Here is a 25,474-nt window from a genome sequence, read left to right as displayed (position 1 = left end):
TCGGAATGCAAGAGGTTTGCAATTCCTAAGGTCAAAGGCTTTGGTGGCAAATCTTTTGCTTTTAATGGTTGTAACCTTTGGAACAGTCTACCACAGGATGTGAGGGATGCCAAATCTATTTCTTCCTTTAAAAGCAAGGTCAAGGAACACCTTTTAAGTTCGGTTTAATTACTGTATTTGCTTTCCTTTTAATGCAATTTTACTAGAAGTTCATTTATTTCTTATAATTTTTTAAACCGTCATGCATAAAGATAGATATTTCAATTAGTTTTACAGGTCAGTTTTTTTCATGGCAATATTCATCTGTGATATCCATATATTTTTATCTGATAAAGCTTTAGTTAATATTGTTACTTTGTCACTCTATTTACACTGTTTTGTCAAAGCCGCATATTGTTCCATCATTTTAGCTATTTAATTTATTTATTTATGCAATTCAATGTCTTTCCTTGATAACCACACTGTGATAATTAAGTATATTTTGTTTTAAGTCTTCCTATGTCACACAATACTATATTTTAAGGACCACAATGGAAATAAGAGTTTTATTTAAACTATTTTTTGTGATATCCTTAACATGTAATGTTGATTGACATGGCTGTATTAACTCATACAGTTTGTTTAACACCTGTATGTCTTAATTTTAAAATTGCCATGTAAATTGTACATTTTATATTGAAATAAATCAATCTATCTATAATTCAAATAGAAAATTGTTTTATTTCAAAAAGTATTTGTTATAAGATAATTGTTCAATACATTGTTGTTAGGGAGATTACGGGAGAGGAGGCCCGACATCAAGTGGTAATTGACAAACCTGTATCTCTGGTGACAAACGGGCAGAGGTTTGTGAGTTTTCCCCCAAAAGAAGGGTTTTTATCCCAGTTTTGCCTCGGCGAGTCGTTCACGTTCGTAATCTCATTTTTGTTCTAAACATGTTGTCTTGTCACTGCTTACGTAATCAAGCTGTGCATGTCATCTTGTACTCTGTTTCGAGTCATAACAATATACGCGTCACTTGCAAATCGCAACTGTGTTGTACTTTTCTTAGTTTGTAAGAAATATAGTTTGGACCTGTTCTGTTCTGTTCTGCTGTGCAACATGAGTGAAACGGGTACTACCAAAGGGGACATTTGAATTGTTGTCTGCCTCTCCAGCTAATGCGTTTTGTTTTTTTCAATAAAATACTATATAATCAATATATATTGCCAATAAAACTAGTTTAGTTCAACATTCTCACCACTTACATGCACGGCAGTAATGTTGTATAACAGTTAAACTCCAAGATGGGCACAAATCTCAACAGCGATGTAAGTGGCACTATTCGGACATACGGTTTCGGACTACTTTTTCATAAGATTCCAGTTTCTCTTTGTTTACGCTTAAGTTTTGAGTCCTATTATTTTCTGAAATAATTATATAAATATATTAATTTTGATTTAATCATAAATGTCTTTTACAAAAAAAACAATTAATGCTTTTTGATTTTAAGTTGGCTGAAATGGACAGGTCGGTGGAATTACCGAAAACTTGAAAAACATGCAAAACCCCGTAAATTTTCTTAAGTATATACAATAGAGTATTTTAGTTGGTTTGTACGCCGGGATTTAATACTTAATTGCATTCGTGGATTGTATGCCGTATTTGTTGGTGGTTGGAAATGGGTGGGGAAGTCAGAGGAGAGGAGGGGGGTGGCTATGAAGAAGTCTCAAATACTAGAGGTGTGGTAGACTAGTGCTTATGCTATACTCTTTGTGAGAGTAGAATGCTGTGAGTGTGTGAGTTTGGAAGGTGGGGGGGGGGTGTCGGAAGGGTGGGGTTGTGGCTAATTTAAAAATAGTTTAAATGATACAGCGGGTTATCATATTTTTTCATTTTTTATTTCATTTTATTAAGCCCAGTTACGCATATTACATTGTGATTATTCTTTGTCTTAAGCATTTAACACTATTTTTATTATTGTTGGAAAACATGATAAAAATTAACGAACTATTATAGATGCTTTGTTCATTAAATTTCTTCAATGAAACTTGTACTGTATTGGACAGCACCGCACTGCACTGCACAGCAAGACACTCAGATCTGAGATCTGATAAGCCAGCAGCAGTAATAAAGATTAGGATCAATACACAGATGTTGTGTACTATACACAGATTGAGGTTATTGTGTATTGCTGGTTAGTTGTGTTTTATAGTTCCAACCACCAACAATTACGGCATACAACCCACAAACACAATGAAGTATTAAATCCTGGCATACAAACCACCTCGAATATTCTATTGTATATATTTTTGAACATTTTCGGGTTTTTCGTGGTTTTCGGGTTTTCGGTAATTCCACCTACCGGAAATGGACAAGCTATTTTTGTTGTGTTGGGAATCAGATCAAGTTTTACTTTTAATAGTCGGAGATTGAAAAAAATAAACTTTGTAATTGTCAAATATTTTCATGGTTGTACAAACACCAATCTAAGTCCCATTCCATGTAAATTGACACCCTACTTCTTTGTGTGAATTTTCCAATATTTATATTGGCAGACTCCTGACGTCCATAATTATCTTGTTACCTCAAAGGTGAATGCAATTAGTCCTGATATTTACCAGGCATTTTATTGGACCTACATGGCTAAATGTGTCAGGATGAACAATGAAATTAAAATCATTATCAGGCATTGACACTTAAGGGAATCTGGCAGTCCGAAACTTTTTTATTCAGGCCTGGACTCCTAGATATTTTAAGTTTGCAGTCCATCAGACTCCTAGTTAATGCCAAGGAAGAAAGGCAATGAATGAAATTTGGATGTAAAATTATTCATGTTCCTTGCTGAATTCTGTTTTTTCTTTGACATTGAAATCAACATGAAATCGGTGGATGACTTGATTTCTGTCTGTGTGTATGTTTATGTTCTATTTTTAGCAGTATGAGTCTTCATTTTTACAAAAGAGCTTTGACATGTACCCAAATCCTTGTTGTTGTTTATTTTACAGATGGAGCCTTTCTCACAGGTTGTTGCAAATGTCTCAACATCTGTAGTTGATCTGATACAGGGGGACAAATCCAGCTTTTTTAACACACATCTCGGCTCTGTCGGTGTGTTTGTATATGGAGACCTTGATCAGAGTGATGTTCACATATCTGGGTCATTGGAGAAGGTTGTCAAGTGTGCTGCCATTTTTAAAAGAACATTACTTGGAGCGGTGTCAAATGATAATGAATGTTTGTTTTGTAACCAGCCACTGGTTGGGCCCAATGATACTGTTGATCGTGGCATTCAGACAGATAACAAATCAATGAATGATAAAAAAAATAACCGGAGTCAGTTTCATAAACAGTTGATGAAAAGGAATGAAAATGCAATGAAGGCTGAATTTAGTGTTGATGTTAAATTTCAGAAAAATACCAGGTCTAAATATGGTCGGTCAATTAAAGTTCCATTAAAATATAAAGAGAATGATTCAGACATTGAAGATGCAATAATAAAAGTGGAAAAGTCCCAAGATGATAGTGCTAATGCAGATGATGAAAACATTGACAAAGGAGGTGCTTTAACATCAGACAATGAAATAACATCACAAGTTAATAATTTTTTGAACAAGAATAGATCTAATAAAGAAAATGAGACCAGTACTGAATGTCCACCATCCAAGGGGAACATTAAAAGTCTCAAAAAGTATTATGAGGAAAGAATGCCATTTAAATTTTTCTGTGGGCAGTGCTCATTTAAAAGTAAAAGACAGGCATCATTCATAAAGCACATGAAGTTTCATGATACACACCCTGACCTGAAGCTTTTCCGCTGCGACGTGTGTGACTTCTCAACAGTACGTCAAAGCGTCCTGTGTCGCCACAAGCTTGTTCATGAGGATGACCTGCTCCGATGTGACCAGTGTTCATATATGACCAACAGTACCGTGCGTCTGGATGACCATGTGGGCAAGAGGCACCCATCGACCTCTCGGGAGAACAAGGGCCTGCTGCAACCGCTCCGCTGTAACCAGTGTAATTACTCCACCCTATCCAAGACCAAACTCATGATGCACATGAAGGGGCACACCGTTGTGGCTCGTGTTCAAGGTAAAGTTGTATGTGAATATCATTTAAAAAACAAATGGCTCGATCTTTGATTAAAACTTCCGCTAATGAGCAGTTATATTATCTGGAACTTATGAAATGAAAATTATGGCATTGTTCAGTTTCATGTTTATAATTGTCCTGATAGTGCAGTAGCTAACCCACTCACTTTTCAGCAAGATGTAAGTTAAGCAAGTAAAAAGGGGATTTCTTGGGGTACTCTGATTTCCCGATCAGCATTCGACAACATTCTAGCATTCCCATGATATGTCTAGTATTGTTTTCATGTACATTCCATGTTTAATAATCAACTTTTGTGTAAACGTTCCATACCAATACGTCTTTCCATTGTAATTGAATTTTGTCATTAATCTGTGGTTTTCTTCTCAAGGTAAGGGTAAGATGTTCCAGTGTGATAGGTGCACGTTTGAGGCCAGTCGGAGAATGAACCTGCTGCGCCACATGGAGACTGTGCATGGCGGGGAGCGACCTCATCTCTGTGACCTCTGTGGCAAATCTTTTAAAAGGTGAATATAGCTTGATAATTGATGAATATATCGGGATATATCAAAATGCTTTGGGGAAACAGGAACCAGCTCAATGACATAGTGCAACCTTCACATATTATACCTGATTGTTTTGCTTACAGACTTAATTTTTTGTATTTGTTACCCTTTAAAGGAAACTTGGTCAGAATGTTCATACAATTGAAGAGATATGGTTCTATAGAACATATTCATGTATCTTGGAACAAAATATTACAATAGCATGTATATGGTTCTAGGTTACATGTATCTTGCAACATAATATTACAACTGAATGGCTATTGTAATAGGTAACATGTATCATGGAACATGATATTACAATTGAATGGATATGGTACTAGGTTACATGTATCTTTGAACAAGATATTACAACTGAATTGCTAGGGTATTAGGTTACATGTATCTTGGAAAAAGATTAAAGCTTATATTGTAAGAAACACTCTGATATTTTTTTTTGCCAGTGTTGCAAAATCAGACCACAAATGTAATCCATAAATTGATTATCAATTAATCAGAAGTACAAAGTACTTAAATGGCGTATATGTGGATATTTGAAAATCACATTTCATTTTTAGCTTGACTATTCGAAGAATAAGGAGGGCTATACTACTCGCCCCGGCGTCGGTGACGGCGTCCGGTTAAAGTTTTAGGGCAAGTTGGGATTTTCATTTATAAGTCAAATACACTTCATTCAACTCCCTTAATCTTCACACAGTTGTTCATGACCATCACACAATGCGGTTACATAACTCCATATTATCATTATATACAAGTTATGGCCCCTGATTGACTATTGAACTTAGGTTAAAGTTTTAGGGCAGGTTGGGATATTTATTGATTACTTCTATACCCTTCATTCAATTGACTTAATACTTCACACAATTGTTCAGGACCATCACACAATGAGGTTACATAACTCCATATTATCCTTAATACAAGTTATGGCCTCTGATTGACTTAGGCTAAAGTTTAAGGGCAGGTTAAAGTTTTAGGGCAAGTTGGGATTTTAATTAAAAAAACTTATATACCTTTCATTCAATGCACTTAATACTACGCAGAATTATCTTACAACAAGGAACATAACTCCATTTTAACCCTACATACAAATTATGGCCTTTGAATGATGATGATTATTTTATTTATTTTTTTTAGCATCGGCGTAACCACTTATGTTAAGTTTTTGCAAGAGTTTTTTTACCACCTGAAATATTTTCAAAGTCCATTGCCATATGGCTTTAAAACTTTGCACACTTGTTCATCATCATGCCCCCAACCTGTACACAGGAGGAGGTAACTCTATCAAGCATTTTGACAAAATTATACCCCTTTTTCGACTTAGAATTTACGTTAAAGTTTGTGTACAACCTGAAATATTTTCAAAGTCCATTGACATATGGCTTTGAAACTTTGCACACTTGTTCACCATCATGCCCCCAACCTGTACACAGGAGGAGGTAATTCTATCAAGCATTTTGAAAAAATTATGCCCCTTTTGTCTTAGAATTTACGTTAAAGTTTGCGTACAATCTCAAATATTTCCATTCAATTTATGTAAATATCTCAGCACATCATGTATTGCTTTGAAATCTAATCTAACAGTGATCCATGCATGTTTCGCCAAAACTTTTCAATCCATACACCAAAAAGCGGCGGAATAGTCGAGCGCTCTGTCTCTGTGACAGCTCTTGTTCTTTTTTAATTTCTTTTGAAAGGCACATTTTTATATTCTTAACCGCATTTTCATATTAAATGACTTGTGTCATTGTTCGAGCGGGCTGGTGGGAGGGCAGCGTCAAAGTCAGCTTACGTATGGAATAATTTCAGCTTTTTAGCTCGATTTGACATAAAGAGACCAAACTTGGTAAATACGAAGAGTTTATGGAGACCTTTTATTGGAATGCGTTTGAGGCCCCTAGGATCCATGTCAAGGTTACTATTTGTAGTTAAAGGGTTGGTATTGAATAACTTAAGTAAGGGTCTACATATTGTGACCAAACTTGGTATATAGGAAGGGTTTATAGAGACCTTTCCTGGGATTGTGTTTTGGGCCCCGAGAGTTATGGTCTAGGTCAAGGTCACTGTTGCTAAAAATAGAAAATATATGGTTAGTACGGAATAACTCAAGTAAGGGTTGACATAGTGTGACCAGACTTGGTATATAGGTCAAGTTTATACAGAGCTTTCATGGATTGCCTTTTGGCCTCCTAGGGTCAAGGTCACTGTTTCTAAAAATAGATTACTGTTTCAGTTATGTTTGACATACTTTGACTAAACTTGAAATGTAGGAAGAGTTTATGGATGACTTCCATTGGATTGTGTTTGGGGCCCTTAGGAACAAGGTCACTGTTACAAAAAATAGAAGAAAGCAGTTGAAACTGAATCTCTTCTGCCAATCATTAAAAACCTGGTTTTGTCACATCGCGATTCTTGTTCACTTTTTAATTTGATTGTTTTATTGCCTTTGACAGGCACATAATACATCATTATTGTATTCACTTCTAAGTCAATTAGCTGCATATTCGAGTGCACTGTCTTACGACAGCTCTTGTATCATGTATAGTATTAATTAAAGCAGAGACATTTTCTGGAAACAACTTAAACAATTACATAATCATACATACACATGTATTCGTATGTTTGTTGTCTGCAAGATACATTTAATGCAGACTATTTTCAATATTTCGTTTTATTTAACCTTTAAACACAGTCTAAATATTTGTTAACTCTTCACTTGAAAAACATACCATAAGTAAAACTAACTAACAAAGTATTCAGGTGTAAACTTCATACATGTATTATTAGTATAAAGTAGGTTAATGATGTCCTTATAGTAAAAATCTCCATATATTGAAACATTTTATGTTAAAAAGTATCCTAACATTTTATGTCGTGGCTATGTTTTGGGTTAAAAAATACTCTTAGGGCCACAAGGGGAAATTGCATACATGTATTTTGCACAAATAGTGTATTGCATCATCTTGAATATGCTTTGATTTTGCACTTAAATTGCTACCCTGAAAATTAACACAAAACGTACAGTACATGTACCAGTATTGAGATCAATTTAAGTCCTGCAACATCAATTGTTGTTGAACTGACGTCAGTGGTGATTTTATGATTCTGCTGTATAATCATGACATCGCTAGTTATTGCAGTAATGAAAATGTATGAGCAAGTAGAACCATCATTGATAATCTGTTGTATTCTGTGTATTCCCTCACCTACAGGCGAGATGCCCTCAAGGTACATGAGCAGACTCACCTGGACAGGTCCAAACGTTGGCTGCCACACAACTGCCTCAAATGTCGCAAGGCATTCCGCTCTCCGGTACTAGTTCACAGCTAATATGGAGTTTATGTTACACATTCAAAAATTGTAGGGGTGCATGAAAAGACATGTTGCCTCAATAAAATCATTGAATGTTATTACTGTTAAAGCATTACATAAAAAAGGAATTCAATAATGACACTCTTACTTTTAAAGATTGACCTTAAAATAAAGGAATTCTGTGACATTTGATTATTTGCCTTAGTATATTGAAATGTTTTTCAGGCCAACCTACGTCAGCACATGATAGTTCACTCCACACACCGTGCGTACCAGTGCCATATCTGCGGCCAGCTCTTCAAGACTACCATGGTGCAGAAGCGCCACATGCAGATGGTGCACACTGCCCAGCGCAACCACGTCTGTGCAACCTGCAGGCACGGCTTCAGCTCCAAATATGCCCTGAAGCGTCACCTGCGCACACATGCAGCGGACGGAATAGAGGAGGGTGGTGTGGTTGGTGGACTGACTGCTGGAGATGGTGGGCAGTCTGTTATGACTGACCAACAAGGAGTTGCCCAAAAAAATAGAGTTTTAATCAAAGAGAAGACTGCAATTGTTGATGAAAACACTGCTGCCATACAGTCCATTGCCCTCCGGTCAGACGGCCTACTTGACCTGACAGAGCCAAACCATTCTGCAGCCGTCACACCACAGACTGACACTCACATCTATGTTGATGGTAAACATATCATACAAGTTCTCTATTTGGGTTTTACTTCATTTATTTATTTTGTTGTTGTAGGTTTCAAACAAAGACATCAGATTCTAGCTCTTTGTCTTTTTTTATTCTTGATCAGATGAAATGATCCATTTAACTAATAAAGCTAAAATATAAGAATGTCATTAAAGCCAGGTTTACATTATGTCATTGTAATAATCTTGATATCAGTAGTCAGACAAGGGTTGTTCTAAAATAGCATATGATCTTTGAACATTTTGTTTTTCAATAAGGTAGGACAATTTAACTTATATGAATTAATTATCATTTTGTTTGGAAATTTCTAGTTTAATTTCATCCGTAATTGGTATTGTAATTCACATGTAAATGACGTTTTTTTAGTATGATGTCTTTTGAACAATTCTTTTTGTTTGATTATTAATGTGTTATAACGTACTGCCCTATGAGTGGAATGACTCTTTGATAAACTATTAAGGGAAATACAAACATCAGTTTGGAAACCTCGTAGTTTGCCTATAACGTTAAAGGCCAAGTCAGTGAAGTCCAGAGGAAAAGCGATTCATAGTATTTATTTGTAATACAGGGGTCCTCATTTCACATGCTGTCCACCCTGGTGAAACAGTGAATTCAGCCTATTATTCTAAGGTTTAGGAATTAAAATAATAATAATTTTAATAGTAATAATAATAAAAATATACGGTTATGAGAGCCTAAAGTAAAAAGAGCCCAGATAGGAAGATTTACATAAATAAGTTATTTCACCAAAATGCACCACCAGATAAACCAGTGTACACACTGCCTGAAATGGCTATGATGGGTCTCCAAAGGATGGCACATCCCCCTTATTCGCAGACCTCGTTCCACTAGGTTGTTCATATTTTCCCGCATCAAAAGATGGGGAAGAAAGACATTGATGAAGTGAAGCATGCAGTTTTTTAAAGTGATGATAAATTTATGTCATGAAATGTGACTGACATTTACATGATGTGGAAAGTTTGGAACCATATAATGTTCTCTTAATGTCAGTAAAATGTTTGATTTTTTATAGCCATTCGGGAAACGTTAGTTAAGAATCGGCAGATGATCATATTAGATGCATATCGTATCTTTTATTTTTTTCTGTTATCCTTTTTCAATAACATACAAACTACATGTATACGCTATTTAGGGACAACCCTCAGACATGTAAAGGACAAAAATTATGTTTTAGTCCTTGAGATTAAAGAGATGTTTCTGTCATAAACATTTATATCATTCTTTGATTAGAAATTCATGTTTTGGTTTCTGCAAAATTAAGTTTATAAGATAATGTCATAAAAACACAAGCTCAATTTTATGCACAGTGGATAGTTATCAAAATAATGAAAAAGGGAACAACAGATTGGTCTGTGATATAAGACTTTAGATACCGTAATAATATGAGACTTTAAATCAAGTATTTCACCAGTTTATTTACATTGTTTTTCTATTGATGCCAATCTCAAAGCTTACATGTAAAACTCATGTAAACAAGTATCTGTTTGATCTCTAAGATAACTGTAACATTTCATATCAAAACAAGTCTTTATATTTTCCTAATTGTACCTCGCTATGACTTCTTAAACTGTGTTGAATATGAACTTTAATCTAGTATGTGTGCCACAGAATACAGTAATATTTATGCACTAAATAATGTATACAACATATGGCTGTGTTTAATATGGATAACCTATCTGACACCACCCACTTTTATTTGTCCTGCTGATATAACAACTCTTGCTTAGTTATACTGTTTATCATTGCTGAATGTTTGTATTTTAGTGGCAGTGGAGGAATCCGGGGGCTATGTTGTGCAGACCCCGACTCCAAGCCCCACCCCTGAACTCCCAGGCCCCGCCCCAAGAAGCCAACAGGTGCTTATACAGCAGTCCCTCCTTCATGGGCGCCTCCTTGCCACAGACACGGGCCTGCAGGGGGCGCCACTGGTAGACACAACCGCCATGAAGGAGCTTTATATCGAGACCGAGGTTCATGATGAACAATTGAAACCGGTGCAACATATTGATTTGATCAATCCCGGAACCAGTGAGATCCAGATTGGTCAAGGTGAGGAGCAAGTGGCTGGACAGAGTCTGGAGGAACAAGTTCAGCAGGTGTTTGATCTTGGTGTGCTCAGCGGGCAGACGGTCATCCAGCAAGGGCAGATCATCGGGGATGGATCTGTGCTGGAGCTGATAGCAGCAGACGGACAGACATACCACCTGAAGCTAGACGGCCTCCAGGGGCTGGAGAATCTGCTGTCCCTCCCAGCTAACACGAGCAGTCAGACTGAATGACATGGCTGGAGTGATTCATGTGCTGGATAGTTGTTGTAGTCATAGAGGCCTTGTCTGTGTTATTTATTATTGTCTCTTTTTCTATATATTCTTCAATGTGAGGAGAGGAGCTGTCTGTAGAAACAAGTGTGTCTGTTGTATTATTATTGTTTCATCAATGACAACATCTGTTATCATTCAATTTACAGTAATAGTCCACTAGAGAATAGTTTGTCTGCATGTACAGAAAATATGATGTCCTTTAAATTTTTGTACAGATAACATAATTTCAGATCATATTCAACTTGCAAAATGAAATGTTTTCTCTATTGTGATTCTCAGGGTAATGTTATTTAAAGATGCACTATTACTCCCAAATAAGATTTACCACAATTAATACATTTGTTTAAATATTACCAGTATGGATGGATGCATGTCGAAAACAATGCTTCTTATGAAGGATTCTGAGTTAAATTTGAAAGAAATGTGAAGAAAACACGGTATTTCTACCTTATGAGACTAAAGTAGACCACTGTATTTATTTTAGCATTCACCAATCATTTAATATTTTTGGGTGGTCAGCTATTAAATACACTGTTTCAATCCTGTGATCAGTAATTAATATTTGCTATAAATGCATTATTTAGTATGTCGTTTAAGATTTGTCAGTCAAAATTTATTTTTGTTATACATGAGTATGTGTTGATTTTGAATAAGAGTGTCACTTTAAGCTTCTATAACATCATTACACCTCTGACAGAAAGCTTTGATACAAACTGAAAAAGATTCATTTCTTGGTTTTATAATATTTAACTGAATACATTTTCTGGCCATAGTTTGCATATAGTGAAATGAGTTATAACCTTTATTCATATTTATCAAACAGCATTTACTTTACGGCCTCAGGAACAAATCTTCATGCCCGGTCAAACCAAATGTTCCGCTGAAGCAGTATAAATTCGGTGTTGTCCGTATTTCCGTCCATCTGTACGGCGGAAGCCATTACTATATAACTACTGGACAGTTATTAACAAAACTGTATCAAGTCTGTAATACCATAGTTTGTTGTGACCATGCAAGGTTTGTTTGGATCAGGTCAGTAACAATAGTTTTCCATTCGGAGCCATTTCTATGTAACAAATAAGACTACAATTACGGAAACTCAGGTAAAGAGTTTAAAACCATATTGCAAAGAAATTGTGACCTCACAACAACAAATCTTGGTCTTATGTTGTTACCCAACTCGTGTTCATAAATGTTTTTTTTTTAAATAAATAGCTCTGTGGAGTTTTGCTTTCATTATAGTGATATTGGCTTCTAGGCTTGTTCAAGTAGAAAATTAATTGTGTATCGCTTCATGCTGCGCAATCCGAATGAGCTGTCTGTTAATACAGGCTGTTAAGCTGTCTTTATTTTTCCGTTTTCTTTATTTTTTTATTCCTACCTACATTTTGGTCCTTGACTCCTGAAATTTTTTGGTTCTAGCTGTGTATTTCACAATTGCTGTATATTTATAGTTAAAAAATGGTAGTTTATTTGTAGAATCTTTTCAGTTGGGAGTGCATAGAAGAATGGAATCATCTTGATGAGACTGTACAGACTGAGGGTGCAGACTGGGAAACTGTGGCTGCTTCCTTTATGATCACACCAAGGTGAAAGATGTATGAGAGTCAAAATACCAGTCTATGCAGTCTCGTCAAGATTTATTCTAGTTCGCTATTTATGTCTGTGAGTAATACAAAGTTCTGCCCAGGTATGTTAAACTCCTACCCTTTTAGTACAAATTCCTTATTTTTCCTACCTTTCTCCTACTTTTTGGTAAATTTTATTCCTACTTTTCTCCTACTTTTAAAAAGAAGTTTACTTGACAGCCTGTTAATATTGAATATATCCAGGAATAAGTTCAAATCTACTCTAATTGTTAACTTTTTATGTGAACATTTTTGTGTGATATATTGTAATACACTATTTGTAAATGCTATATCATTGTATATACATGTTGACCAGAATATATGAAAACATGTATGTATTGTAGATGATGTACGGTGTACTAGTCTTAATAAAATGTCTGTTCTGTCCTTGACTTTGCCATTACTCAATGTTTCAAAATCCCGAATTCCTAAATCTTTTTTTTCAAAAAGCAGTATGAATGTCTGATCTTACATGTACACAATTCATGGACTTTCCTGTACATGTTGTTAAGTTGCTTAAAGGAAATGCATTTGTAACTGGACTGATTTGGATTATTGCGCTTTGTCAAAATTGTTGATCGCATTATTACAACAATTGATCTGCAGTTAGTGCCTCTTCGATACCATCAGATACACACTTCAATCAGTGGTCCTGAAAAACTCAGTGCGGGAAACATTTCTTAACTCCGAAGACGTTAAGACTTATGCAGGTGTTTGTCACTTATATTCTGGGCCGGCAAAACATTTTAAGTCGGTTCTTCACTTTTAAAAGTCAAATTCCTGATATAAATTTCAAAATCAAATTTAAAGAAAAGTATAAGTGTTTTTTACATAAAAGTGTATATTTTCAATAAAGGCAATGACATTATGTCCTTCAGAAATTATTGAGCTTTTAATTCAATGATTACAGATATACTGAAATTAAGAAAATTAAAGTTAGGGAATCACTTAAAGATATTTTATGAATACGATCCCTGATCTCGTATTAGAAAATGAATGTATACAATATTATCCCCCGCCTATGAAATAGGGAGGGGGATATTGAAATGGCGTTGTCCGTCCGTCCTTCCGTCCGTCTTTCCTACCGTCCGTGCTTCCTCCCGTCCGTTCGTCCGTCACCTGCGTTTTCTCAGTAACTAGCCGGTAGAATTTCATGAAACTTAAAATAAATATGAACCACTATACTGGAATGATGCCCGTCCAAAAAAAAAATTAATTGGTCAATTTTCCTTGGAGTTATTGCCCTTGATTTTTTGAAAAATGCACATTCACAGCCATTTCTCAATCACTAGCTGGCAGAATTTCATGAAACTTAAAATAAATATGAATTACTATACTAGGATGATGCCTGTTCATTTTTGTTTTTGGATTGGTCAATTGTACTTGGAGTTATTGCCCTTGATTTTTTGAAAAAAAACCTCTCATTTACAGCCATTTCTCAGTAACTAGTTGGTAGAAATTCTTGAAACTTGAAATAAATATGAACCAACATACTGCGATGATGCCTGTTTATTTATATTTTGGATTGTGTAATTTCTATATGAGTTATTTGCCCTTGATTTATTAAAAGATCCATGTTTGCAGCCTTTTCTATGCAACTAGCTGGTAGAATTTCATGACACTTGGAATAAATAAGAACCAACATACTGTGATGATGCCTGTCTATTTTTCTTTTGGATTGGTCAATTTTCCTTAGAGTTATTGCCCTTGATTTATTAAAAAATCATTGTTTGCAGCCATTTCTCAGTAACTAGCTGCTAGAATTTAATGAAACTTGAATGTTATCTGAACCAACATCCTGCAATGAATTTTTCGGTGAATTTCTACGGCTACATTTTTATCTCAACTATTGAGTACGTTCTCAACAACGGAGTACGACTACACTTGACAGTCAATGGAAAACAAACTTCAAAAGGTACCCTAGACCTAATTATCAGTCCTATGACAAACCTGCAGACACCTACAAAGCCACTGCCATACACAGACCACTACCTAATTGCAGTGAAACTGGGCAAAACATGTGCCGTTGTGAAGTCAACTGAATGAATATGGTATCAAATCATTTACATTTATTATAACACTGTCTGATATATAATTATCCATGCATTTTAGCGCCAATTTAAGAAGAGTAAAGATATCTATTGTATTTGTGTCACTGTTGGTTTAAGTAGTAAAACCTAGTATTCACATTTTTCCTGTGTTATTTAAGTAATAATAAATGACATCCCCTTAGTTTTGTAATATCGATTTTTAACCCATTCACCGCATACCTATGCTGTTGAAAATAGTGCAGTTCCAGATAAGACGCCGCTTTTAAAGGTGGCGTCTTATCTTATACTGTACTATTTTGCCATGATTGATGTTTCCGAGTTAGCAGTTTCGAAAAAAGACAGTTTTATTTAATCATCCCTCTGTTTTATTTCGTTAAAATTTTTTATCATAAAGTAGTCCCGGTCGATATTTTATAATTTGGCTCGGAAAGGGATAAACCAATGTGCTTATCTTATTTTTTCTGAGATTTTTTTAACCTTCAAGCACAAACAAGCCATCAAGCACAAACAAGCCATCAAGCACAAACAAGCCATCGTTGGCGGGGGATATCTTTTCACTGAAAATGCTTGTTTTTATTTATTTTTATTTTTTTATTTTACCTACATCTATGATCTGAACCGCACTAGTTTTCCTAAAAAGGTTGGGGTTTAACACCGATTCTACGCGAAGCACTCGAGTCTTGAGAGTCATTATTTCCAATTACACACTCGTGTTTTAAATGAATGACACTTGATGCATGATCGAGCGAAATCTTGCTTCGTAAATCGGAAAATTAGTGTCACACTGACAGAAACCTTTGCTGCGCTTTTGGATTGTTTATTTTTACAAGAAGAACATGCGGGTATCTGCACTGGCGCTTTTGTTGTATGCAGTGTGAATGTAAAAGCAGAACGTTTAGAATGGTTTATGAATTCTACAGAGTGTTATGCGCCAGTAATTGTAACCTCGCCCCCTACACCTCCCCCTCCCAGGTCCGGGTATATACCGGGGATAGCCGGGAAAATGGGCCGTGTTTTTACCTTTCAGGCGGCCCCGAAGTGCAGGGTGAATAAGGTGGTTTTGGCTTCGCGCAAAATATAGCGGGGAATGAGCCTTACCAAGGGTCCCTGAGTGCGGGGGCATTTGGCGGAGATTTTGCCATCAGTTCGTCCCCGCAGGACGGGGATTTTACTCGGGGTTGGCTGGACCGAAAGTTAAAGTCTCCGCTATTCCCCGGACCGGGGGGGGGGGCGTGGTTACAATTGACTGGTGCATTAGTTGTGTTGGTATCCAACGAAATATAACAAATTTACTCTCATCTGAGACTCATTGTAACCACACAGTAGTAGTGTTCGATTGTTTGCAGTGAAATACGTTATATATCAGACAGGTTGGTTTGGAAAAAAATCATGGCGAAAAAGTTCCCTACATTTCAACTATTACAACTTCCCTAGTGTGCAGCAAACATGCTTTGAGAGATTACTGTCAAATTTTCATGCCCTGTTAACATATGAGAGAAAAATGAAGTTTAACATAGGCATACAACTAACCATTTGGTACCTTCGATACGCTAGTGGTTGTAGACTGTTTTCATCGGAGACAATGAATCCTTTATAAAATCAGCCCAAAATAATTATGCATGGGGGTAATCAGTTAAACAAAGAAAAATATTGCTTAAGTATTTCTGATTGCTTCCCCAAACGGAATAGGATTATGAATTACAGGAGGAAATACAACCAATCTAATAAAGGAAGTTGGGAAATACCAGATTGATTTGATAAGATCACACTTCAGTATATTGAAATATGCGGGTATGTGTTACTTTTCATACAATTGAAACATTATCGCTGGTTGAAACATTTACTTTGCAACTTTCTATGTCGTTTTGAGAACCGTTTTAATCACGAACACGACCATAATTCCCTGATGGATTTCGACGGTATTGTGTGGCAATCCTTAAGTCCGTGATCGGTAAAAGAACGTTAGTCCAAGGACACACGAATCATGGTAAGTGTAGACATAGTCACACGATAGCACAGTATCCGCGTCTTGGATCACCGTGTTTGGTATCAGTGTCGCCAACGTGAATTAATATGTTACCGAGACATCGCGAACTTTGCGTTCATCTTCGATTTCTGTTAAGAAATATCAGGTATGCCCTTAACTGTGAAGAATTGACATCAATGTTTATACTTGTATATACAAAATAATATACCAAGAGAAGACAGTTAATTTCATAATATACAACATGTCCATGTAACAGCCATTACTAACTACTATTTTGTCACCCTAGTGCAATAACTCAATAACTGCATATAGATATAGAAGCAGATATTGAGTTCTTGCACTAAGGTGACAATTTATTCATTAAAGAACTTAACTAACCTAAAATGTAATGCTTAAAAAGAAATACACTCATTTTAATTCTTAAAAAAATACTAATAGCACTATCATTTAAACATATAAGGTCCAATATATGTTCTTTTAGTAAGTGAGGCCCTAGCAGGGGGTCAGTCTTTCATGTTTTTACTTATCTCACAGTTTTAGAAGGAAACAGCACATTCACCAACACAGGAGCATAGTTGTGTGTATGGCAAGTTTCATTTAAATCGTTTGCACCCACCAGTGCACGATGTCTTGCAATTAGATTTTAATCAATTATCTGCATGCTGTAAAAGCCTCTGGAAGCGCTATAAACCATATTCTATTTTGTCTTAACATTTGCGCACTGATATTCAGACATTTCTAGATCTTATCATTGTGGTTTAACTTAATGAATGATTTACATCTACATTGCTTAAAATGAATCAAAATAATCTTTATTTAAAAGCAGTTCATTTGTTGATTGCAAATTAATGCTTCACAAGAATAATTATCGCGAAGTTATGAATTGCAGCCATTGCATGGAGACCGATGACATTATGAATAGGTCATATGTCTTTTTAAAAGACATACATAAACTGTTGTTGAGATTATAAAGGTCTGCCCACGCCCTATAGTGGGTGTATTATGGCTTGACTCATTCACATCCCAAAGTATGACTGAAACATATTTTTGAGGCCAAAGGGGGAGTTTTATTCCCACCGTTTTGTGGGATATTCGCATAATGAGTAATTTTGAAACCCAAATGCCGCGGTCCCTACGATGAATGACATCTAGAGTGGTCTCACAGTGAATAAACTGAAATGGAACACGCTTTAATATATGTATATAATTGGAAGAAGCCAGTTCTTGTCCAATCAATACCCTGAACCTTAGGTTGAGACTAAGACTCGGATTTTTTTTGAAAGGTTACACAGTTCCTTTTATACAAATATTGTAAACCAGTGAGGTAGTTGGATATTCGAATACCTAACTAACTACCAACTACTGACTACCTCCAAACTTTTCCGCCATGCTTCCCCTCTTTATACCCGACTGTAAATGAAACTGCCTGTATCTGATATCTAAAGAAACTAGGTTCCAGGCATCCCACATGTTTTCTTCCGTAGCAAATGCTTTCGGCTACTGCAACCACAACCTAAATTGTATGAAATAAAAAACCCAAAGAACTAACAAATTTGTTGTTGTCTTTTTTGTATCTAGGGGTCCATGTTTTGTTCCAGACACCCCACTTTGCCTGTCCATGCTCCACTACCGGCCCCAGAGTACACGGTCAATTCTGCCCAGTTACCATTTCTGCCCAGTTACCTTTTTTCCCAGTTACCATTTCGGCCCAGTTACCATCTCGGCCCAGTTACCATTTCGGCCCATTTATGTATAATGAACGGTAGTAATACATGTTGATGAAAGGAATTACTTTCAGCTGAAATAACCTTATACGGTGGCAATTTCAAGACATACACGATAAGTAAGCTATTGTTATAGTTTGATCATACGATCGAACGTTTAAACTGACTTAAGTGTCCAAATTTGTAAATCAACGCTAGGGACATTAATCGAAATATACTCGGCTCTAAAGAGAAGTCTTTCGACATCTTGTTCACATAAATTTGAATTTTTTTGACACAACAAATAAAAATACGATATAAAATAGAAATGAATGTAAGCCATGTAAAGACAAAAAGAGGGCTTAAAGGGACAATGGCAATAGATAAGCTGGGTAGAAATGATTCGAAATCGGAGGGCCCCCGCGACGTATAACCTTCTCAAAAATTCAAAACACGCTTGTGATGCTGAATGTGCAAAACTGTTCAACTAGAACAGTACATCAGACCAATGTGGGTCACCTTTAAAAGTTTTTGCTTCGGCTAAATTAAGTCTCCGAAGTCTATATATTCAGCGTTTAAATATCAAATTTACGGCCGTTTTACATTCGGTAAAGGAGATAATCGGTTAATGATGAAGCACGATGATGATGATGATGATGATGATGATGATGATGATGATGATGATGATGATAATGATGATGATGATGATGATGATGATGATGATGATGATGATGATGATGATGATGATGATGATGATGATGATCCAGAAGAACCAAATGATGATCCAAAAGAACCAAACTATTTCTTCAGGACGACCGGTACGAGACGACCAAAACGAACAATCGCCAGTAGACAAGTTGATTCGGTAAATAAATTTCAGAGAGAAGCTGTTCGTAAACAAACAAATTGGTGACAGAGATTAAAAAACAAAACAATAAAGCAAACAACAACAAAGTTTCAATTAAACAGATAAAGAAATTATTTACTTAAAAGGTCAAAATCTTAATTGGAGACGAATGAAATGTTTTGTGCTGCAATAACGATATGTACATAATCACGATAGATATTTATTGACCTTCGTCTGATTTCATAGCTCAGAACGAAATACCCGTGCATTCTAAGAAAATAGGTAGCCAAAAGCTAAGGCGGCAGTTACGTTGACAGGACACACCCTGTTTACCACATCTCCCCCCCCCAAAAAAAAAAAAAAATAAATAAAAAAAATGAATAAATAAAAAAAAGATAAATAAATAATAAGAATAAAAGAAATAAATAATTTCAAAAAAATGATTAAAACATGATCATAAATCACAAAATCAACTAGAAATTCCACAAAAATAAAGTTCATAAAACAATCTTATTTACGGTTGACATTTTAAGGCCCTCCATGGACAATGGTTTTTGTAAAGCTGGCAACTAACTTATTTTTCAACCAATTGTCTACAAATAATTTGTCTTAGAATTTAATTTCACTCGTTTTGTCAAATTCAACAAATGAGAGAACATATATATATATATATACATATTGCAACCTGGAGCAAGATCTAAAACAAATGGTAACATCCAACTCTGGATGTATATGCAACTATGTAGGTATTTAATCAACGCATCCGAATACGAGTTTCCGAATTCAGGAGAGTTGAGGTTGAACAAATTCACATTATATTGACCTAGTAGCAATTTAGGAATATTTTTGTGTGAGTAGGTTGTTGCTTATGTTGTATTGCATGTGACAAGCTTCATGTGCGGTCATTAGCTTGAAATTCATCAAAGAGAAACAATTTGTTGAAAACACAGAATCCGATGATCACAGATAATGAATTGCCTACCTAGGCCTTCTCAGAGTTTACCGGAGTTTGAGTCTTGAAATATACATTTTGTTGATGAAATTGTATTGAAATTGTACATTTTCTGAAACTTTGATTTGGAGACATGCTTATCTTTAATAAGTAATTTTGTAATATATTTGGATTTTTTTTATTTTATGTTTTTACTGATATTAATATCATTCTAGGGGCCAAAGTGAAAAGTTTCAGAGTGAATGTTTTTTTGTCAATATCGGAGGAATAAAAATTGGTGGAATAAATTCACCAGAATGCACAAGACTAGATAAATTATAGCCAACAATTTCTCTGGTGTGGACCTCATTACCTCCCTCATCTATGTTATTTCAGGAATGTGGTACGCAGCACATGTCCCAAGTTGCAACCATTGGTAACCCAAAATTCTCGATCTGTGTTGTTCGACAGGAGCATAACTGCTTAACATGAACATGTCAACATAAACCGAAGAACACAACACTTCAACATGAACTCTAAACATGATCAGGTCGACATGAACCAGTGGATACAACAGCAAACCTTTAGGTAAGAAGCTTAAAAGTCATAGTGATTATTATAATAAATTGAAGTGAATCACTTCCAATACATTGTTAAGTTACAGGCCCTATCTTATCAAAGAACATAAGACAAAAGTTTTACATGATTATTGAAGTACACTATCGAGTCAGTTGTTTAAAAAAATATCATTATAACTATAAGGATTATCAATGTAAAAACAATTGAACACTAGACAGTTGATAAGATCGGGTTAAAATGTGGGATACTTTCACTGAAAAATGCACAACCAAAAAAGGAACAGACATCTCAAAAACCAACAACTCCTGACCAACTAAATTTGTAATGGGGCGGTCCATTTGACAAACAGTTTTCACTTAAACCTCCCCCACATCATCAAATGACAAGATTTTCTTTGGATTGTGAATTTATAACCAGATAAAGTTTTGTAAACATGTTACATGATACAACATGCTCATGTATAGGAAGGCCCATGTGTAGGAAGGCCCATTACCCAGGTTTTTATAATTGTCAAGTGGTACACATGCTGACATCTATGCTGACATGTAGGAAGGCCAATATCTCTGCGTTTAATAATTGTTGAGTTACGTCCCCTGATAGTATGAAAAAGTAAAGCAAAAAACAAGCGGTGGACGGATCTTGTCCGTTTAATAACTTTAGAAGTCTTTGTCTTATCATCACCAAATTGGGTCAGAATGTGTTTTTTCATAAAATCATGGACAAATTTGATAACCAGCCATATCACTCTAGTAACTCAAATAGTGATTACCCTTTAATTATAGAAATTACCTAAAACTGGTCTTGTTCACTCAAAAGTATAAGTCTTGTTTCCACCAAATTGTATTTGTACCCAACAATCATTAATCCGTCTATCATCAAACTTATATGTATTCTTACTCTCTTTGTTTTCATCCATGTTTATGCAGGCACCATTTTGCTCTGTTTTATCAGATACAACCTCTGATACCCTTGTATGTCAGCAACGATTCACCTTGTCTTTACAGATATAACAACAGGCCTCCAATACACGTTAACACCAATTTGCAACACCCTCTGATACCAACAATTCAGTCTGTCTGTAGAGATATAACAACAAGCCTCTCATGCTTACCGGTACCATATTCTCTGTTTTCTGCAATTGACCCAGTCCTTCAAGATATAACCATATAAGCCAGTTACCCGCCAGCAACAATTTACTCAGTCCTTCAAAATATATTCATATGTACCTTCTACCAATTAATCAACAGTATTTTACTCAGTCCTTCAAGATAAAACCTTAAGCCTGATGCCCCCATCCCCCACACCCAAAACAACAACAACCAAACTACAACAACAACAACAACAACAACAACAAAAACAATTTACTTAGTCCTTCATGATTGAACTGTATGAACCTAATGCCCCAACAACAATTTACTCAGTCCTTCAAGATAAAACACCATAGGAACCTGTTCCCTGCCAACAACAATTTACTCTATACTTCAAGATCCTAATAACAATACAAAATGGGCCCAACCCAACAACAATTTACTCAGTGCTTTAAGATCATTGTAACCACAGACTATGTTCCACTAACTGCAATTTACTCAGACCTACAATATATAGCCAGATGTCCACAAACAACAATTTACTAATTCCTCAATAATACAACCAAATGAACTTGATGTCCTCCAACAGCAATTTACTCAGTCCTTCAAGATATAACCAAAGCCTGATGCCTCATAACAACAATTTACTCAGTCCTTCAAGATATAAGCAGAGCCTGATGCCTCCCAACAACAATTTACTCAGTCCTTCAAGATATAACCAAAGCCTGATGCCTCATAACAACAATTTACGCAGTCCTTCAAGATATAACCAAAGCCTGATGCCTCATAACAACAATTTACGCAGTCCTTCAAGATATAACCAAAGCCTGATGCCTCATAACAACAATTTACTCAGTCCTTCAAGATATAACCAAAGCCTGATGCCTCATAACAACAATTTACGCAGTCCTTCAAGATATAACCAAAGCCTGATGCCTCATAACAACAATTTACGCAGTCCTTCAAGATATAACCAAAGCCTGATGCCTCATAACAACAATTTACTCAGTCCTTCAAGATATAACCAAAGCCTGATGCCTCATAACAACAATTTACGCAGTCCTTCAAGATATAACCAAAGCCTGATGCCTCATAACAACAATTTACGCAGTCCTTCAAGATATAACCAAAGCCTGATGCCTCATAACAACAATTTACGCAGTCCTTCAAGATATAACCAAAGCCTGATGCCTCATAACAACAATTTACTCAGTCCTTCAAGATATAACCAAATGAGCCTAATGCCCCCCAACAACAATTTGCCCAGTCCTTCACAGATATAACCAAATGAGCCTAATGCCCCCAACAACAACATGCTCAGTACTTCACAGATATAACTATTTGAGGCTAATGCGCCCAACAACTATTTGCTCAGTCCTTCACAGATATAACCAAATGAGCCTGATGCCTTACAACAATTTGCTCAGTCTTTCAAGATATAACCAAATGAGCCTGATGCCTTACAACAATTTGCTCAGTCCTTCACAGATATAAACCAAATGAGCCTGATGCCTTACAACAATTTGCTCAGTCCTTCACAGATATAAACCAAATGAGCCTGATGCACCAAAACAACAATTTGCTCAGTCCTTCACAGATATAAACCAAATGAGCCTGATGCACCAAAACAACAATTTGCTCAGTCCTTCACAGATATAAACCAAATGAGCCTGATGCACCAAAACAACAATTTGCTCAGTCCTTCACAGATATAAACCAAATGAGCCTGATGCACCAAAACAACAATTTGCTCAGTCCTTCACAGATATAAACCAAATGAGCCTGATGCACCCAAACAACAATTTACTCACTCCTAGGAACCTGATGCCGGCATTCAAGAATTTACTTAGTCCATCAAGATCATAATACATGACACCTTAGGAACCTGATTCCCCCTAACAACAATTTACTCAGTCCTTCATAAGCATAATAAACATAGGAAACTGATACCCCCAACAGCAATTTAATATGGCCTTTAAGATATTACAAGAGGTACTTGCTGCTCGGCAACAGCATTTTTTCCATTTTACAATTTTTCCAGGTTAAAGCACACAACTTTCCTGCCAAACGCATTTTTTCTCTGTCTTTTCAAATATAATCTAAACCCTTGTGTCTTTCAACACCAATTTTCCACTTTAATAAAGATAATCAGAGACCATCATTTTCCTTCCAACAGCAATCTACCCTGTTCTACCAGAAAAAAACCCAGCAAGAATCCGATGCCCACCTATGACAATTTTTATTTGCCCCTCTAGATATAACCACATATACGTACACATTACCTTTGTATGAGTTCACACATTTTTTCTAGATATAACCATAGATACCTGATATCTGCCAGCAACAATTTTGCTCTGTCCTTTCAGGTATTACATACATTCATCAATTCCAGTCATCTGCTATTCTTCTCTCTAGCTGTTTTATTATAGAATTAAAAATAGAGTGACATGGCCTTGACACTCTATTTTTGATTGTCTAGCTGAAAAAGTAGTGATCTTCATTTATGTTTAGTGGTGCATTCGCGGAAAATATAACTACATGCCCTATAATGCCTGAGCACTGAACACAGTTTAATTAATTTATTTATTGTTTTATGTCACCTTCAAATATGTGAGTTAAGTGTTTAATTGAACTGTCTTCATGAATTATTCTTTGTCACATATAACAATATATGAGTTCAGTGTTTATTTGAACTTTTCATCACTAATTGCTCTATGTTTTTGTGAACTAAAGCAAATAGAAATGTGTCTTATTTTCAATGTTAAAATCATATCAATACATGTTAATTAATAGTTCATAAAAACAAAAAATGGCTACATTTAAACTGCCATGGACCTTAGAAACACATCACAGAATGAGCAACACCATTCTGTTTTTGGTGATATTTACTGATGACATCAAACTGCAAGACATATTTCTACTTGTTTCAAGTTCATGTAAAATTGTGCTTACATTCAAACAGTCAATGACTTTATGCAAGAAAGGATGTTTACAAATTGTCACTATTTTCATTTGAAATGAAGATGAAGCCAATATCTATTTAAATGGCTTTTAACAATTCTGTTGTATTAACATTTTAGGTTGTCTGCTTTGATGTTATTAATTGTCACAGCTGGGATGTCACCATCGGCGTCGTTGTGTAAAACCTTTGCAGAGTGAACAAAGTGTCCACTTTATCTCCACACAGGTCTGCAGAATGACACAAGTTGTCCACTTCTTGTCTACACAGATCTGCAGAATGACATTAGTTGTCCACTTCATCTCCACACAGGTCTGCAAAATGTCATAAGTTGTCATCTCAAACTCTACACAGATCTGCAGAATGACACAAGTTGTCCACTTCATATCTACATAGATCTGCAGAATGACACAAGTTGTCCACTTCATCTCTACACAGTACTGTAGAATGACATAATTTGTCCTCTCTATCTCCGCAAGGACTGCAGAGTGAACAAAGTGTCCACTTTATCTCCACACAGGTCTGCAGAATGACACAAGTTGTCCACTTCTTCTCTACACAGATCTGCAGAATGACACAAGTTGTCCACTTTATTTCTACACAGGTCTGCAAAATGTCATAAGTTGTCATCTCAATCTCTGCACATATCTGCAGAATGACACAAGTAGTTCACTTCATTTCTGCACTGGTCTGCAGAATAATACAATTTGTCCACTTCG

The 25,474-nt window shown here is 35.9% G+C and overlaps 1 protein-coding gene across 1 annotated transcript; it reads left to right on the top strand.

Moving 5' to 3' along the window:
• The first annotated feature begins 1,138 nt into the window (after positions 1-1,138).
• Positions 1,139-13,002, top strand: LOC128216580 (zinc finger protein 236-like). Its single transcript, XM_052923190.1, has 6 exons — positions 1,139-1,310; positions 2,988-4,074; positions 4,463-4,598; positions 7,844-7,943; positions 8,169-8,625; positions 10,426-13,002. The coding sequence occupies exons 1-6, from the start codon at positions 1,287-1,289 to the stop codon at positions 10,938-10,940; spliced, it is 2,319 nt and encodes a 772-aa protein (XP_052779150.1). The 5' UTR covers positions 1,139-1,286; the 3' UTR covers positions 10,941-13,002.
• The last annotated feature ends 12,472 nt before the right edge of the window (positions 13,003-25,474 follow it).

The sequence above is a fragment of the Mya arenaria genome, chromosome 14 (assembly GCF_026914265.1).
Source record: "Mya arenaria isolate MELC-2E11 chromosome 14, ASM2691426v1".
Lineage (NCBI taxonomy): Eukaryota > Metazoa > Mollusca > Bivalvia > Myida > Myidae > Mya > Mya arenaria.
Note: the sequence above shows the minus strand (reverse complement) of the source record. Positions and strands in the feature narration are given on the sequence as shown.

Coding starts and splice junctions, on each gene's coding strand:
- LOC128216580 (XM_052923190.1), top strand. CDS start 1,287: ATGGGCACAAATCTCAACAGCGAT. Junction 7,944..8,168: donor GCAAGGCATTCCGCTCTCCG/GTACTAGTTCAC, acceptor AATGTTTTTCAG/GCCAACCTACGTCAGCACAT. Junction 8,626..10,425: donor CACTCACATCTATGTTGATG/GTAAACATATCA, acceptor TTTGTATTTTAG/TGGCAGTGGAGGAATCCGGG.